At 49.1% G+C, this 14,596-nt stretch overlaps 1 protein-coding gene across 1 annotated transcript; it reads left to right on the forward strand.

Moving 5' to 3' along the window:
• The first annotated feature begins 2,948 nt into the window (after positions 1 to 2,948).
• LOC113718794 (glucan endo-1,3-beta-glucosidase 13-like) lies at positions 2,949 to 5,099 on the forward strand. Its single transcript, XM_027243708.2, has 2 exons — positions 2,949 to 4,489; positions 4,808 to 5,099. Exons 1-2 carry the CDS (start codon positions 3,058 to 3,060, stop codon positions 4,840 to 4,842), a joined length of 1,467 nt encoding a protein of 488 aa, XP_027099509.1. The 5' UTR covers positions 2,949 to 3,057; the 3' UTR covers positions 4,843 to 5,099.
• The last annotated feature ends 9,497 nt before the right edge of the window (positions 5,100 to 14,596 follow it).

A 14,596-nucleotide genomic window follows, 5' to 3' on the forward strand; every position in this document is an offset into this window, starting at 1 on the left:
GAAAAAGAGCTTTTAGTTGTTACTTTTGCTTTAGAAAACTTCGATCATATTTAGAAGTCAAAGTAATTGTTTACTCTAATCACGCAGCGTTGTAGTACTTGTTAACTAAGAAGGATGCTAAGCCAAGACTCAGTAGGAGGATTCTACTTCTACAAGAATTTGATCTGGAAATCAAAAATAAGAGAGGAGTAAAGAATTTGGTTGCTGATCATCTAAGCCGACTATCTAATGCTAGAGAAGATTTTCCGCTAAGGGAAACTTTTCCTGAAGAGCAACTATTTTTTGCTAATTCATCCATGCCTTAGTATGCTGATATTGTCAATTACTTAGTTATTAATAAATTGCCTATAAGTTAGTTGAAGGGTAAAAGAGATAAACTCAGAAGTGACGCCAAATATTACATATGGGATGACCTCTACCTTTGAAGATAGTTTGCAGATCAAATAGTGCAGAGGTATGTAAGTGCAAGTTGGTTGAAGATAGAAGTTTTTTTGGTGGAGGTCCTCCTACGTTAGTATCGTGTTTTGGGCTAATAAAAGGTCCATTGCGTATTATTACGTTCTCAACCAAACGACTCAACCCTTATATGTTACCAACCAAGTGGCTTATTGCTGGAATTGATCCAACAGGTCTACTTGTTTCCCTCTATCTGGCTCTTGTTCTTCCTGCTGCTTTAATTTATTCTCTCGAAGCAATAAATTGATTGAGACATATGCACAACTTGAAATATGAAAGCAAGGAAAAGTTAAGCAATACCAGTAGGACTATGATTTAGCGCCACCATTAGCATAGAGTATTTTATTCTTTTAAATGTGTTCAGATAGTTTCTTATTTGAAAGAAATTATTTGATTATATTACAAACATTTTTTTTTATAAATTTTATCACATTTTATCTCATGTGTATTACGATACAAAAAGCGTGACAGTAATATAAATATTCTCCTTCTTATTTTGCTACTTTCTCACTCTGAATTGTAGCCTATAATTCGTCTTGAATGTCAGTAATAGCATTCACATTCGTCAAAATTCAGTAAGAGTTCGATAACATAACATGCTAAATCTTCGAGGCTATAGACTTCGACATTCCAGTGCGACTGATTTTGATTTATGGGCCATTACACAATTAGAAAAATGGTAATGTCTCCTTCCGTACAGTGAGTGAACTGACCTGGGCCAGCATCAACTGAAGTTATACTAAGACTCCTGGGAAACCCCAATCACAGCTGGCAAGTGATCGAGTCCAACGTTCATATTGGTGAAAAATAACGACTAAAAAACTCTAATTTCAACTGGATAATCATTGACATTGTTCATAAGGTGGAAACTATACAATTTAAGCATCTACATTAATGAGTAATTACAGAAGTTAAAAGGACGACTAATTCATTTGTTTGATAAAATCCGTTAAAATTTTTTGCATTTTAGCTTTTAAGCATCTAAGAGTCATAGAGTTTGGCTTTCGATAGAAAATGATCCTTCTCAAACTGCTGCTATGAAACTTGATTTTTTTTATTTATTACTAATTCATTTAAAAACTAGTCTACCAGAGAGTTACATTAGACGCACAGTGTTGATGTTGACAATTTTATTTTTCGTCGGTATATTATATTGATGAGATGTTAAAAATGCCTATTAACTAACTACATACAACATCCTCTTCTACTGCAAAAATACGGTATCAGGATCCATTTTTTAACATTTATGGTAAAATGACCCAACATTTCATTAGCACTTGCCCTTCTTAAAGAAGTACTACTAGCTTGGAATAAAGACTCAATTGATCCTAACCCCAAATACTACTAGCATGGCATTTATCCTTGTCCCTTTTTTCTCTTCGAGGAAGGAAATAGGCCAACAAGATTGCAACATTTTACTTAATATCATTCTTTTCTTTGACCCGGCACCTTTATTTTTACAATATTGTCTAGAGAAGTGAGGGGAGCTCAAAATAGCAGGTCGTGCAGTTAAATTGCGACAGAATTTGTGGGTGACACGAGCCTTGACCCCATGTCCACTTGGGCACTACATAATCTTACCTATTCATACTTCAAGGAATTTCCTTTTTTTTTTGGTTATTTTTTTATTTTTCCATTGTTACCAATTGTTCCAACTTCCAACTTTCTCAATTCATCAGAACTTCTTTTTTTTTTTTTTTAATAAATCTTTGGAAACTACCACTGGCCAATAAACTTAACTACTTTTGAAAGCGTTTTCCAAATTTCAGAACTTAAATAAAGGTAAGTTCCAGGGTAAGGCAATGTAAGAGTTTTTTTTTTTTTTTCCAATTTTGATTTTTCGTTGTAAAATTTGCAACTTTACGGTGTGCTTGGGCACTACATATTCTTACCTATTCATACTTCAAGGCGTTTCCTTTTTAATTTCCCATTGTTACCAATTGTTTCAACTTCCAACTTTCTCAATTCATCAGAACTTCTTTTTTTTTAAAAAAAAATAAATCTTTGGAAACTACCACTGGCCAATAAACTTAACTACTTTTGAAAGCGTTTTCCAAATTTCGGAACTTAAATAAAGGTAAGTTTCAAGGTAAGGCAATGTAAGAGTTTTTTTTTTTTTTCCAATTTTGATTTTTCGTTGTAAAATTTGCAACTTTACAGTGTGCTTACATTCAGGCAACTTCATTGGGTAAGGCCTAGTAGAGAACAAGAATTCAAAAATTAATACATCAATACCAAATCAAATCTACTAAAGAACAATATATATTTGGGATAAAAAAATTATTTTATTTTATCAAGTCCATGTTGGTTTTTACAATTTGGGTGAGATCAATCATCAATTGGCCAAATCTGTCCCAATATTCCACGTCCTCATCTCATCTCCCATTCAGCCCTTTTATCATCATACGTTGCCACACACACTTCCCCACTAACTCCACGATCCTTTACCCGAATTTCCCCCTGACCAAATATACCACAACAATAAACTTAGCAAGTTCCATGCACTTCTATCTATAAAAACCACCATAGAACTAGAACTAAATACTTGTACAATCTTTAGAAAAACACCAAAAAGAAATCTCCCCTTAGATTCTTTCCTCGATGCTCTGCGTCCCAAAGATCCAGAGCGTCATGGCAACTCCTTCGGCCCCCCTCCTCCTCCTCTTCCTCTCCCTCATCTCCCTCTCTTCCCTCCCCTCCACCCTCTCCGCAAGCGGCTCAATTGCCATCAACTACGGCCGTGTTGCCAACGACCTCCCGTCCCCGCCCCAAGTCGTCCAGCTTCTCAAAGCCCAAGGCCTCACTAAAGTTAAGCTCTACGACACAGACTCCACTGTCCTTTCAGCCCTCTCCGGTTCCGGCATCTCCGTGACCGTTGCACTTCCCAACGAACAGCTTTCCTCCGCCGCTGCTGGCCAATCCTACACTGACTCGTGGGTGCAGTCCAACATCTTTGCTTACTACCCCAAAACTCTCATCGAAGCCATTGCCGTCGGGAACGAAGTTTTCGTGGACCCCAAGAACACCACTCCTTTCCTCGTACCCGCCATGAAAAACGTCTACTCTTCGCTGGTTAAGTACAACGTTTCCTCCATCAAGATATCTTCCCCCATCGCTCTCAGCGCACTGCAAACCTCGTACCCGTCGTCCTCCGGTTCGTTCAAGCTGGAGCTGGTTGAACCGGTGATCAAACCGATGCTAAACTTCTTGAAACAAACCGGTTCGTATGTCATGGTCAATGCGTATCCGTTCTTCGCTTACACGGCGAACACGGACACGATTTCGTTGGACTACGCCTTGTTTCGTGACGATAAAGGCGTAACGGACCCGAATAACGGGCTGGTCTACAAGAGCCTGTTCGAGGCCCAACTCGACGCCGTTTTCGCAGCGATGAATACGTTGGGTTTTAACGACGTCAAAGTCGTGGTGTCCGAAACCGGGTGGCCGTCCAAGGGGGACGAAAATGAAGTGGGTGCAAGCCAGCAGAATGCGGCGTCGTACAACGGGAATCTGGTACGCAGGGTGGTTACCAGTGGTGGGACCCCTCTGAGGCCCGACGAGCCGCTCAACGTCTACTTGTTTGCTCTCTTCAATGAGAATCAGAAGACAGGGCCTACCTCCGAGAGGAATTATGGGCTCTTTTACCCGAGCGAGCAGAAAGTTTACGATGTTCCGCTGACGCTGGAGGCCTTGGCCAGTGCACCCACGGCTTCGCAGTCGAACACGAGTCGGGTGGTGACGAAGCCTCATTCCACGTCCAGCAGTGGTGATTTTTTCCCCAGCACCGCGGGCCAGACTTGGTGCGTGGCGAGTGGAGATGTTGGGGAGGAGAAGTTGAAGGCGGCACTGGATTATGCTTGTGGGGAAGGAGCTGCTGATTGCCGTCCGATTCAGCCTGGAGCCACGTGTTACAATCCGAACACACTCGTGGCCCACGCATCGTACGCTTTCAATAGCTATTATCAGAAGAATGCACGGAGAAGTGGGTCCTGTTATTTTGGGGGTGCAGCCTACGTGGTCTCTCAATTGCCCAGTAAGTTCTCTTCAAAATACTACTACTACTAGTAGTAATTAAATCAGTACAACCTCTCCAATTGACACAGAACGCCATAACACCCACCCCCCCACCCCACCCAGAAAAAAATGAAGGAGGCGGGGAATTGCATTTTCATGGGGTGCTAATGAATATATTGCATTATTGAATTAATTCGTGAACTTGATTATATTCACCCGTGCTATACTTTTTAGCCCCCTTGAGTTGCTCAATAATGGATACTTAAATACTTAGCAGTATTGGTTGATTCTCCAATTTGATTCATGATGGAAAATTTGACTTGGTTTTGTACTGCAGAGTATGGGAGCTGCGACTATCCCACGGGCTATTGACAAGGACATTGCGATGGAAACTGATTGTACTTTTACTAGTGGCCTTTTTTGACATAGGGATTTGTTGTGGGGTTAGGTCAGAATTTTTGTTGCTGCTACTGGCTTCAGGGACTCTATTTTATTTTTTTAAATTATCATATAAGTAATTCATTTTTTGACAGAGAGTAGTAGTACTGCAGTAGTATTATATATTCGGTTGGTGTGGCTATTTGACTTATTCTCTGCAATTAAATACCTACTCTTTGGTGCGTTGATGATGATTAGATTTCGTTAAAGTTCCAGTTTTCCATGGTAGGTTACAATTTTGGAACATGAGGTCGGCTTTATCATATGCTTCAACGCTTTCTTCCTCTCCCGTGATCAGATATCTATCATGATTAGTTAGTTATTAATTTCTCTAGAAACTTGAATGGTCTTTAGTTTTCCTCTTTGTTCTGTATTTTGCTTTTGGTTAAAGATTGTAGGTGCAGTTAGTGCCTTATTGGTGCCTATGATGCATTTGTGGCTTCAAATTTACTCTACTCTGCCAAGACTTAATCATATTTGCTTTCAAGACAAGATTAAAATTTACTACAGATTTTCTGCTAGAGCTTGTGGCTGGTGTGCAGAAACCTTTCTGTATGATGCGCACTAGAATAGAAATCTTTAGACCCAGAATCTTGTGCCGTACACAATCACAAGAAAGATTAGATTTGACAATGGAATGATCCATAATAACAGTCTTTAACAATTCATTGAGGATTGGGAGCGAATGCTCATCAATCTTTGTAGAGTTGGACGAGTCTATGTTGTTATATCACTAAGCCACCACCCAACATTCAAATTCCTACTTGTGCAGCCCATTCCACTTTATATCACTGACCTGTTTAAATCTTAATCATTCTACTATTTTGTTTATCTTTTCCTTCAAAAAAAAAAAGCACGTCTAGATCGGAAAAAAAGTGAAAGAAATTACAGTTACAAGCCAAAAATCTTCGAAAACAAGATCGCAAACATAAGCGAAGTGTAACCTTTGATACACTTGTAGCTAGACGGAAGTATGCAGAGTTCTTTTTCTTTTTTTCTCAATATACATAATTGTAGTAGCCTCTATGTTTCTCGTTACATTTATATTATTAACCGTTAAGGGGATTACATTGACACAATTCACAAACAATCAAAGGTTTTGCTAAAACAAACAATAAAAAAGAAATCAAATATTGTTTACTGACAAAATTTTTGTGTGATTTGAAGAGTATATTTTTTAATACAATGATTAATTGGAAATAGCTTAGTTAGTATTGAGAGTGTAGAGACTCTCGTATTATATGTGCATTCCTCTTTCCCACACTTTGTTCTTCTTTCAAGAAAAGAAAAAGATGAATAATAGTTATGTGACCAGGTCTGGGCTTACGGGTTACCTTTGTGGACAAAACCCAATTACACAATGAATGTCTGTGAGACTGTGACCCAAACAACGAAACCAACGTTGTGTTTGTTTAAGTGCATGAACATTTTTTTTCATCGAAAATATTTTTACCTGTGATTTGGAGTCCTATGATGGGATTTTCTCCAAGTAAACTGGAAATTGCCCGTGTGAGGCATAAAATAAGATCTCTTTCTATCACATCTCAAGGAATTGCAATTTGCACGTGAAGAAGCACGGAACTTCCCCGGACCGAGCTGAGCTAATGAGCTCGGCTTGCTGATGGAAAGAGCGAGTCCTAAGCCTGAAAGACAAACAAGAGAGTGAACTGGCAGGGGCCCTGAGGTTGTCCCCGAGGGCGCTCCGACGGTCAAGTTAGTTTTCCGGTGAGTGAGGTTCACGGGAAGTAGAATGGTCGGGGGTAATTGTCCAGTAGTGAGCGTACCTTTCGCAGTCGGTGTGCGTTATGATTTATACCTGCTGAGGGAGTCCGACCTCCGTACGTTTCGGGACCTGCCCGGAATAGTCTCAATCCCGCGCTGAGGGGGATTCTCCCCGCCCTCTGCGGGGAAGCTCTCGGGAGCCCTACGGAGCCCTAGCCGCCGCCTGACCTGGGCTGGTTCCCCATGGGCCCGAGGTCCAAGCCCAGCTCGGATCGCCCTGGGCTGCCACGTGTATAGGCCCAGGATGGGGCCTCTGCACTAGCCCCTTAGATTAGGTAGGTCTTCCAGGCAGACCTAATCTGTACCCTTGGCACGTGGGAGCCCAGCGTCACACTGCTCTGCCACGGTCACCTCCGGTACAGTGCTGCCATTGGGAAGTGGCGTCCGCGTCCTTTCAGCTGTCGCGTCCCCTCGGTCTCCGTACCGCTCTTAAATGCGTTCACACGGGGCGGTTCGAATTCAAGCAACCGTTTCCCCCCATTCTTCCCCCCATAAATAGGGACTCCCAAACTCTCTCAGACTCTATTTGTCATTTTTCCTTCCTTCGTGCATTTTCAATTTTCCAACAACAAGGCTTCCGGCTTCCAGCACCCAGATTCCGGCGACTTCTCCATCCTTTTTTCACTTCGATCATCAGTAAGTTCTCTCCCCTCCTTTTTCACGTTTCCTTTTCTCCTTTGGCCACCTTCTGCATTTTATGTCGGACCATTCCGGCGTCACTTCCACGGCATCCCAGATTCCGGTCCGTCGTAGAGCCCCCAGAATCTTCATCTCCTCCTCGTCCTCATCTCCATCGTCGTCATCTTCATCTTCTCCTCCTTCTTCTTCTTCTTCCAATCCCAATTTCCTCATTCCTGACTTGTTAGAGCCTATTGACGTCATGAGCTCTCCATCCGCCCATTCTCCTTCTGCCCGACTCCAAGAGGAGGTGGCCGAGCTCGATGCCCTCATCGAGCAGCAAGCCACTTCCATCCCCTCCCCCAAGTCTCCACAGAACTCCCTTGGCGGAGCCCAGGGGGGAGCTGGGAAGGACAGGGACTCCTCCGAGGGGACCCATGCTTCCGAGCAGGGGGATGACCCTGAGTTTAACTACGATCACCCCGACCGGGAGGAGGTCACCCTTTCACCCGGGGCAGTGGCCGAGCTGGCCGCCTCTTTCTCCATCCCTTCGGCCTTCGAGCCGCGTGCCGCCGGACCCACCGATCGAGCCTGCCGACCTCCCCCGGGCTTTGTAGCCATTTACAAAGAGCAACTGGTCGCGGGGCTCCGACTCCCCATTCTTCCGGCCCTGGCCGAGATCCTGAGCTACTGGGGGCTCAGGATCACCCAGGTCCACCCTAACTCGATCAGGATCATCATCGGATTCCTGGTCTACTGCCAGATATGCTCCATCCCCTATTCTCTCTCTCTCTTTCGTGCTTCCTACGCCCTCAAGGCTTCTCTCACTGGGTGGTACTACTTCTGCCGCGGATCCGCCAGCCATCGCGGCGGGAAGGGCACCCAGGATCTTCTATACGGGGTCCCCTCTTCCGTAAAAAACTGGAAGGGGGACTTCTTTTTCGTTAGAACCACGCAATTTCCTCACAATGCGTGGAAGGTTGGGGGGGTCGGGGACGACCCCTATCCGGAGGACCTGGACCCCGAGGCCCTCGGCCAGCTGCTGGGCTCTGCGGTGAAGCTGTACGCAGCCAAGTTCTCCACCGAGCAGATTTTCGCTGCCGGGCTGTTGGGGAAGCTGTCTGGGTCCCCCGGAGGGGTGGCGTTCTCCCCAGCCGACCGAGATACCTGTAATACTGCACCTGTTCCCTTGTTATCTGTTGCCTTTTTCCCTTTATTTCTCTGACCTGTAGCACTAATCCGGCGGTTTTTTTTGCAGTGAAGAGGCTCTCCAGGCTACTGGGCGAGCCGACCGAGGAGGTCGCCTCCACTACACAGCCTGAGGCGGCGAAGAAGGCACTTGAGGCCTCTGCGACTCCTGGGGGCAGCTCGGTCCCCCAGAAGGAGGCCTCTCAAGCTCAGTCCCCCTCCAAGCAGGTCCCCGGCAAAAAGAAGGCAACGGGGCAAAAGAAGGGGCGAGAGGACGAGCCTTCCCAACCCGGGAGGAAACCTGCGCAGGGCCCGGCACAGCGCCCTCTCCAGCTGACGTCTGGGGGCCCTGTCCACCTGGGGATAGACTCTGCGGAGGAGCACGCCCAGGAGAGCGCCCCCCCCGAGCTTGTGGCATTTCTGCCACGTGGCCCCCGCGAAGCCGGGACAGGCCCCCACGATGCACGATCCCCGGCACTTCTGCCCGTCCTGGGAGCTCTCCATCAATGACCGAGCCCAATTCCCCGAGGTGGCTCGCGAGTTGGTCACGGGCTCAGTCCTTCCAAGCGACAAGAAGTGGATGGAGCTGGCCAGCCCGTCCGAGCTCCAGGACGTGTACTACACCGCCCAAGCCCAAGTAAGCCCTCTCCCTTTTAGGCCCCTTGGGTCCCTGTTCTTTCTCTGAATGGGGTTAGTAATATGCTAAATCTTACTCTCATTTCTTCAGGCCAACGCCGCCGGTGCTGCCCTGGTGACCCGCTTCTCCGAGCTGTCTCCCGACTTGGAGAAGATGCAAAAGAAGAATCGGGAAGCCGAGCAGAAACTCACCAAGGCCCTTAAGGAGGTAGACTCCCTTAAGGCCAAGCTGGGCAAGGCTGAGAAGGAGCTGGAGGGGTCCCAGGTCCAGCTCAACTCCACCCGGTCCGAGCTGGACCAAGAGAAGAAGGGCGTGGCGAAGCTGAGGGAAGAGCACGCCATTGAGCTCTCCGGCACCGTCAGCCGGGAGCGCAAGAAGGCCGTCCGGGACTTCATCTCTTCCGATCAGTTCGCCGAGGACGTGGCCCTCCTCAACCAGCCCATCCTCCAGGTCGGCGCCACGCGGGCCCTGGACAAGGTGAAGAGCCTCAACCCACCCGGCTTCAACTTGGCGGATTTCAAGGACTACAATCCTGCGGCCGAGGAGAAGCTGGACTGGCTCTTCGATGGGTACCGCAAGGGGCATGCCCTGAAGGACCTGGTGGGGAGGAGCGACGTGGGGACCGAGCTGGCGGAGCTTCCCCTGGATGAGGAGGAGACTCCTGGCAGGGCTTCCAGGAAGGAGCCTGTGGCCTAGGGCAGCGGTCACTCCAGAAACCCTTTCCATCCTCTTATAAGGATGTGACCATGCCCCGCAGCTCATGATCTCCACAGATCCTTTTTAACTGCCTTCTCCACACGCCCCCCAACATGCTTGAGGTGTACCTTCAGCTCTCACCTCTCAACATGCTTAAGGTGTACCTTCGGCTCCCACCTCTCAACATGCTTAAGGTGTACCTTCAACTTCCTTTTTGAGCAGATCGCCAGCAAGAAGAAGGCGTAGCTAGGTTCCCCTTTCCTTGTATAGCTCGGTAGGCCTTGTAATAGAGAGGGTCTGAATGTATATATGAGATGAAGTTTTTAAATGAAACTGTCCGATTTGTCTTTCCATTCCCTGCTAGCGGCAAACTCTAGTGACCTAAAAGGAACACCGACCTCCCGGATCGAGCGCCAAATAGATCCTCCAAGGCGGCGTGCCGACCTCTTGGGTCGAGCATCTATCGCCCTTTAAGCTAACAACTAAGGGACACCCAACCATCAAGCCATCAGGCTGATTTGGCAGTCGAATTCCAAATAACCGAAGTGATGCGCCGACCTCCAGGGCCGAACACAAAACATCTAGGCTTCAAACTACGCCAACCTCTAGGGTCGAACGTCAAACCCGATTTAATGAAACGGCATGCCGGCCTCTTGGGTCGAGCATCGAGCCCCAAGGTTTTTGAGTTGCGCCGACCTCCTGGGTCGAGCGGCAAAGTTCCAGAGGCGGTCCTGCCGACCCCTTGGGTCGAGCATCACGTCCCAGACCTTGGAGGCTTTCCGTCGACTCATTATTTCGACTTGTCCCCTGGTCGCCGACCTCCTGGGTCGAACGCCCAAACATTTTCAAAGGTAATCATGCCGACCTCCTGGGTCGAGCGTCGATTCCTCAAACTTGAAAAAGCCTTTCACCCGTTAGGATTTCTCACCCCCAGCCCCTCGCTAGGACACTTAGCTTGATCTAAGTGTGCTAGTGTAGAGGTGAAAGGTTAAACGGAATTGATAGTGAGAAGGGATCTAAAACAAGGAAACTGAGCATTTATTTAATGATGAAATGATACTAAAATCCCAAAGAATACAATAAGACACCCTGGACAAACTTATCCTACGAATAACCGCAAATTCGAGAAGTGCCAAGTGCGGGGTACCTCTACTCCGTCTAATTTTACAAGCTTACAGTACCCAGCCGGGCTTGTCTCTAAGACCTTGTACGGCCCTTCCCAATTTGGATCAAGCTTGTTGGAGCTATGAATTCGGCTGACTGAGTTCCTTCTCAGGACGAGGTCTCCAGGCTGGTACTGCGTACTCCGTACCCTCGCGTTGTGGTGACAGGCGAGCTGGCTTTTGTACTTAGCCATTCGTATCGCCGCCTCGTCCCGCTTGGCCTCCAGCAGGTCCAAGTTGCACCTCAGCTCTTCCTCGTTGGCTGTCGCAACGAAGTTTTGTGTTCGGGGCGAGGGGAGGCCGACCTCTGCGGGCACCACCGCCTCCGCCCCGTAAGTCAGGGAAAACGGGGTCTCGTGGGTGGCCTTCCTCGGTGTAGTGCGGTAGGCCCAGAGGACGCTAGGTAGTTCTTCTAACCAGTTAGACTGGGCTAGTTCCAACCTGGTCTTTAACCCCTGCAGAATGGTTTGGTTGACATTCTCCACCTGACCGTTGGCCTGGGGGTGTCCGACCGAGGTGAAGTGCTGGTTAATCCCCAGCTCGGCGCACCAGCTTTTGAAGGGATTTTCAGCAAACTGTCGCCCGTTGTCGGATATCAAGACATGCGGGATCCCGAAGCGGCAAACTATGTTTTTCCAGAAGAACTTCTGAATTGCCCTTCCGGAGATAGTGGCCAGGGGCTCGGCCTCCATCCACTTCGTGAAATAGTCGATGGCCACCACGAGGTGTTCGTACCTGCCCGGAGCTCGGGGGAAGGGACCCAGGAGGTCTATCCCCCACTGGGCAAAGGGCCAAGGACTGTGGATGGGGACCATCTCCCGAGTGGGTTGGTGGCGCAGCTGGGCGTGCACCTGACAGGCTCGGCATTTCTGAACCAGAGCCGCCGCATCTCGGAAAACCGAGGGCCAATAGTAGCCCAGGAGAAGGCACTTTTTGGCCAGTACCCGGGACCCCACATGCGCCGCACATAATCCTTCGTGGACTTCACGGAGGACGTAATTGCATCTTCAGGAGTTACGCACTTTAGCCAGGGGGATGAATAAGACCTCCTGTAGAGGGTCCCCTCGGCGTAGGCGTACTTAGCAGCTCTGAGCTGGAGTCGGCGGGCTTCGATTTTGTTGGCGAGGAGGTTTCCCGAGCTGAGGAAATCTACGATGAGGGTCATCCATGAGGCCGAGCTGTCTATGGCCAGGACCTGAACCTGATCAACGCTTTTTTGTTTGACTACCTCAACTAGGATTTCCTTGCAAAGGTGGGCAAACGAGGAGGATGCCAATTTCGACAGGGCGTCTGCCCGCTTGTTCTGTGACCTCGGCACCCGCTCAATTTCGAAAATGTCAAACAGGGCTCTCGCTTCTCGGACCTTGGCCAAATATTTCTTCATGACATCCTCCTTAGCTTCGTATTCCCCGCGGACTTGGTTGACTACGAGCTGAGAATCGCTCCTGACCTTGATCGCGGTTACACCCATCTGGTGGGCTATCCGCAACCCTGTCAATAGGGCCTCGTACTCGGCCTCGTTATTGGATGTCGGGAAGTCGAACCTGAGCGCGTAGGTCAGCTCTTCCCCTGTTGGCGAGGTGAGTAGCAGGCCAGCTCCGCTTCTCTCCTTGCTTGAGGCCCCGTCTACGAACAGTGTTCAAGGCTCTACCGGCCGGGCCTCCTCGGGCAGGGAGCTCGGCTCAGTTGTGGACAGACTGGCTCCTTCGGCGAGGAAGTCCGCTAGGGCCTGGGCTTTGATAGCGGTGCGGGGCTGGTAGCCGATGTCGTGCTCGGCGAGCTCGACGGCCCACTTAGTCATCCTACCCGAGACCTCAGGTTTTGTGAGTATCTGTCGCAAGGGCTGATCGGTCCTGACCACAATGCTGTGGGCCTGGAAGTATGGTCGGAGATTCCGGGCAGCCTGTACCAGGGCAAGGACCAGTTTCTCTGCCGGCGTATACCGCGTTTCCGGACCTTGTAAGGCTCGGCTAACATAATATATTGGCCTCTGAGCCCCCATTTCTTCCCGCACCAAAACCGCGCTGACGGCCTCGTTGCAAGCGGACAAGTACAGGAACAAGGTTTCTCCCTGCTCCGGGGCGGTTAGGGTAGGCAGCTCGGCGAGATACGCCTTCAGGTCGGTGAAGGCCTTCTGGCACTCCTTGGTCCACTGAAAGTCCTTGGGCGCTTTTAGGATTCGGAAGAAGGGGAGCCCCCTTACCGCGGACCGTGAGAGGAACCTATTCAGGGCGGCCATCCTTCCCGTGAGTCGCTGGACCTCTTTCACATTCCGTGGAGTGGCCATGTCCATGATGGCCTGGAGTTTTTCGGGGTTCGCCCGGATCCCTTCTCGGGAGACCAAGAAACCGAGGAACCGGCCCGACCTAACTCCGAAGGTGCACTTATTCGGGTTTAACCGCATCCGGCTTTCCCGGAGGATGTTCAGGATCTCCCTCAGGTCGGGGACGAGCTGTGGTCCTGCTCGGCTCTTGACGATCATGTCGTCCACGTAGACCCCCATGTTCCTGCCGATCTGGTTCTGAAATTTGACGAAGCGCTGGTAAGTAGCTCCAGCGTTTTTTAGCCCGAATGGCATTGTCCGGTAGCAGTAGGTCCCTTCCTCGGTGATGAAAGAAGTCTTTTCCCGATCCTCCTCGGCCATCTCTATCTGGTGGTATCCCTTAAAGGCATCCAGGAAACACAAAACGTCAAAACCAACAGTAGTATCTACTAACCTGTCGATCCTCGGCAAGGGGAAGCAGTCCTTCAGGCAGGCCTTATTGAGATCTGTAAAGTCAACGCACATCCTCCAGGACTGGTCCTCCTTCTTCACCAGAACGGGGTTGGCTAGCCAGGTGGGGTAGTAGACCTCCATGATAATTTTGGATTCCAGCAGCTTTCCGACCTCCTTCCTGATCGCCTCATTTCTCTCTGGAGCGAAGTTCCAATTCTTCTGCTTCACTGGCTTAGAGCTGGGGTCTATGTTGAGGTGGTGGACGGCCAGGTCAGTCGGAATCCCAGGCATGTCCTCTACCGTCCAAGCGAAAACCTGGGCGTACTCCCTTAGGAGGGCCTTCAGGTCATCATTCTCTTTGGGCGGTAGCGACGCACCGATGCGGATTATCTGGTCAGGCCTGTCCTCCTTCAATGGGAACTCCTCGATCTCATCCTGAGTGCCCAGCTGCCGATCCTCCTCCCCCGGGATGTAAGGCTCCAAGCTGGTCGTCTGAGCGACCACCTTCTCGTGTCCCCGAAGCATGGCTAGGTAACAAGCTCGGGCCACCTCCGGATCTCCATGCACCTCGACAATTCCTCCCGGGGTGGGGAATTTGACGCTGAGGTGGAGCGATGAGGGAATCGCTCGGAGGGCATTCAAAACGGGCCAACCTAGGAATATGTTGTACGGGGATGGCTGTTTGACCACCACGAAGTTGACAGGGATGGTCCGGCATCTGGGTGCCTGACCTACTGTGACCATCAGGGTGATCATCCCCTCCGGAGTGATGGGCGGTCCGGTAAAACCTACTAGAGGTGTCCGAACAGGGGTTAGCTGTCCGTCCTCCAGGCCGAGCTCCTTGAACACCCTGTAAAACAGGATGTCCACTGCACTTCCCTGATCGAC

This window comes from Coffea arabica, chromosome 11e, assembly GCF_036785885.1.
Source record: "Coffea arabica cultivar ET-39 chromosome 11e, Coffea Arabica ET-39 HiFi, whole genome shotgun sequence".
Taxonomy (NCBI): Eukaryota; Viridiplantae; Streptophyta; class Magnoliopsida; order Gentianales; family Rubiaceae; genus Coffea; species Coffea arabica.

What these genes read in the sequence shown, in the direction of transcription:
- LOC113718794 (XM_027243708.2), top strand. Translation starts at nt 3,058, where the DNA reads ATGCTCTGCGTCCCAAAGATCCAGAGCGTCATGGCAACTCCTTCGGCC. An exon ending in CGTGGTCTCTCAATTGCCCA is followed by an intron (nt 4,490 to 4,807) that starts GTAAGTTCTCTT and finishes TTTGTACTGCAG; the next exon opens with AGTATGGGAGCTGCGACTAT.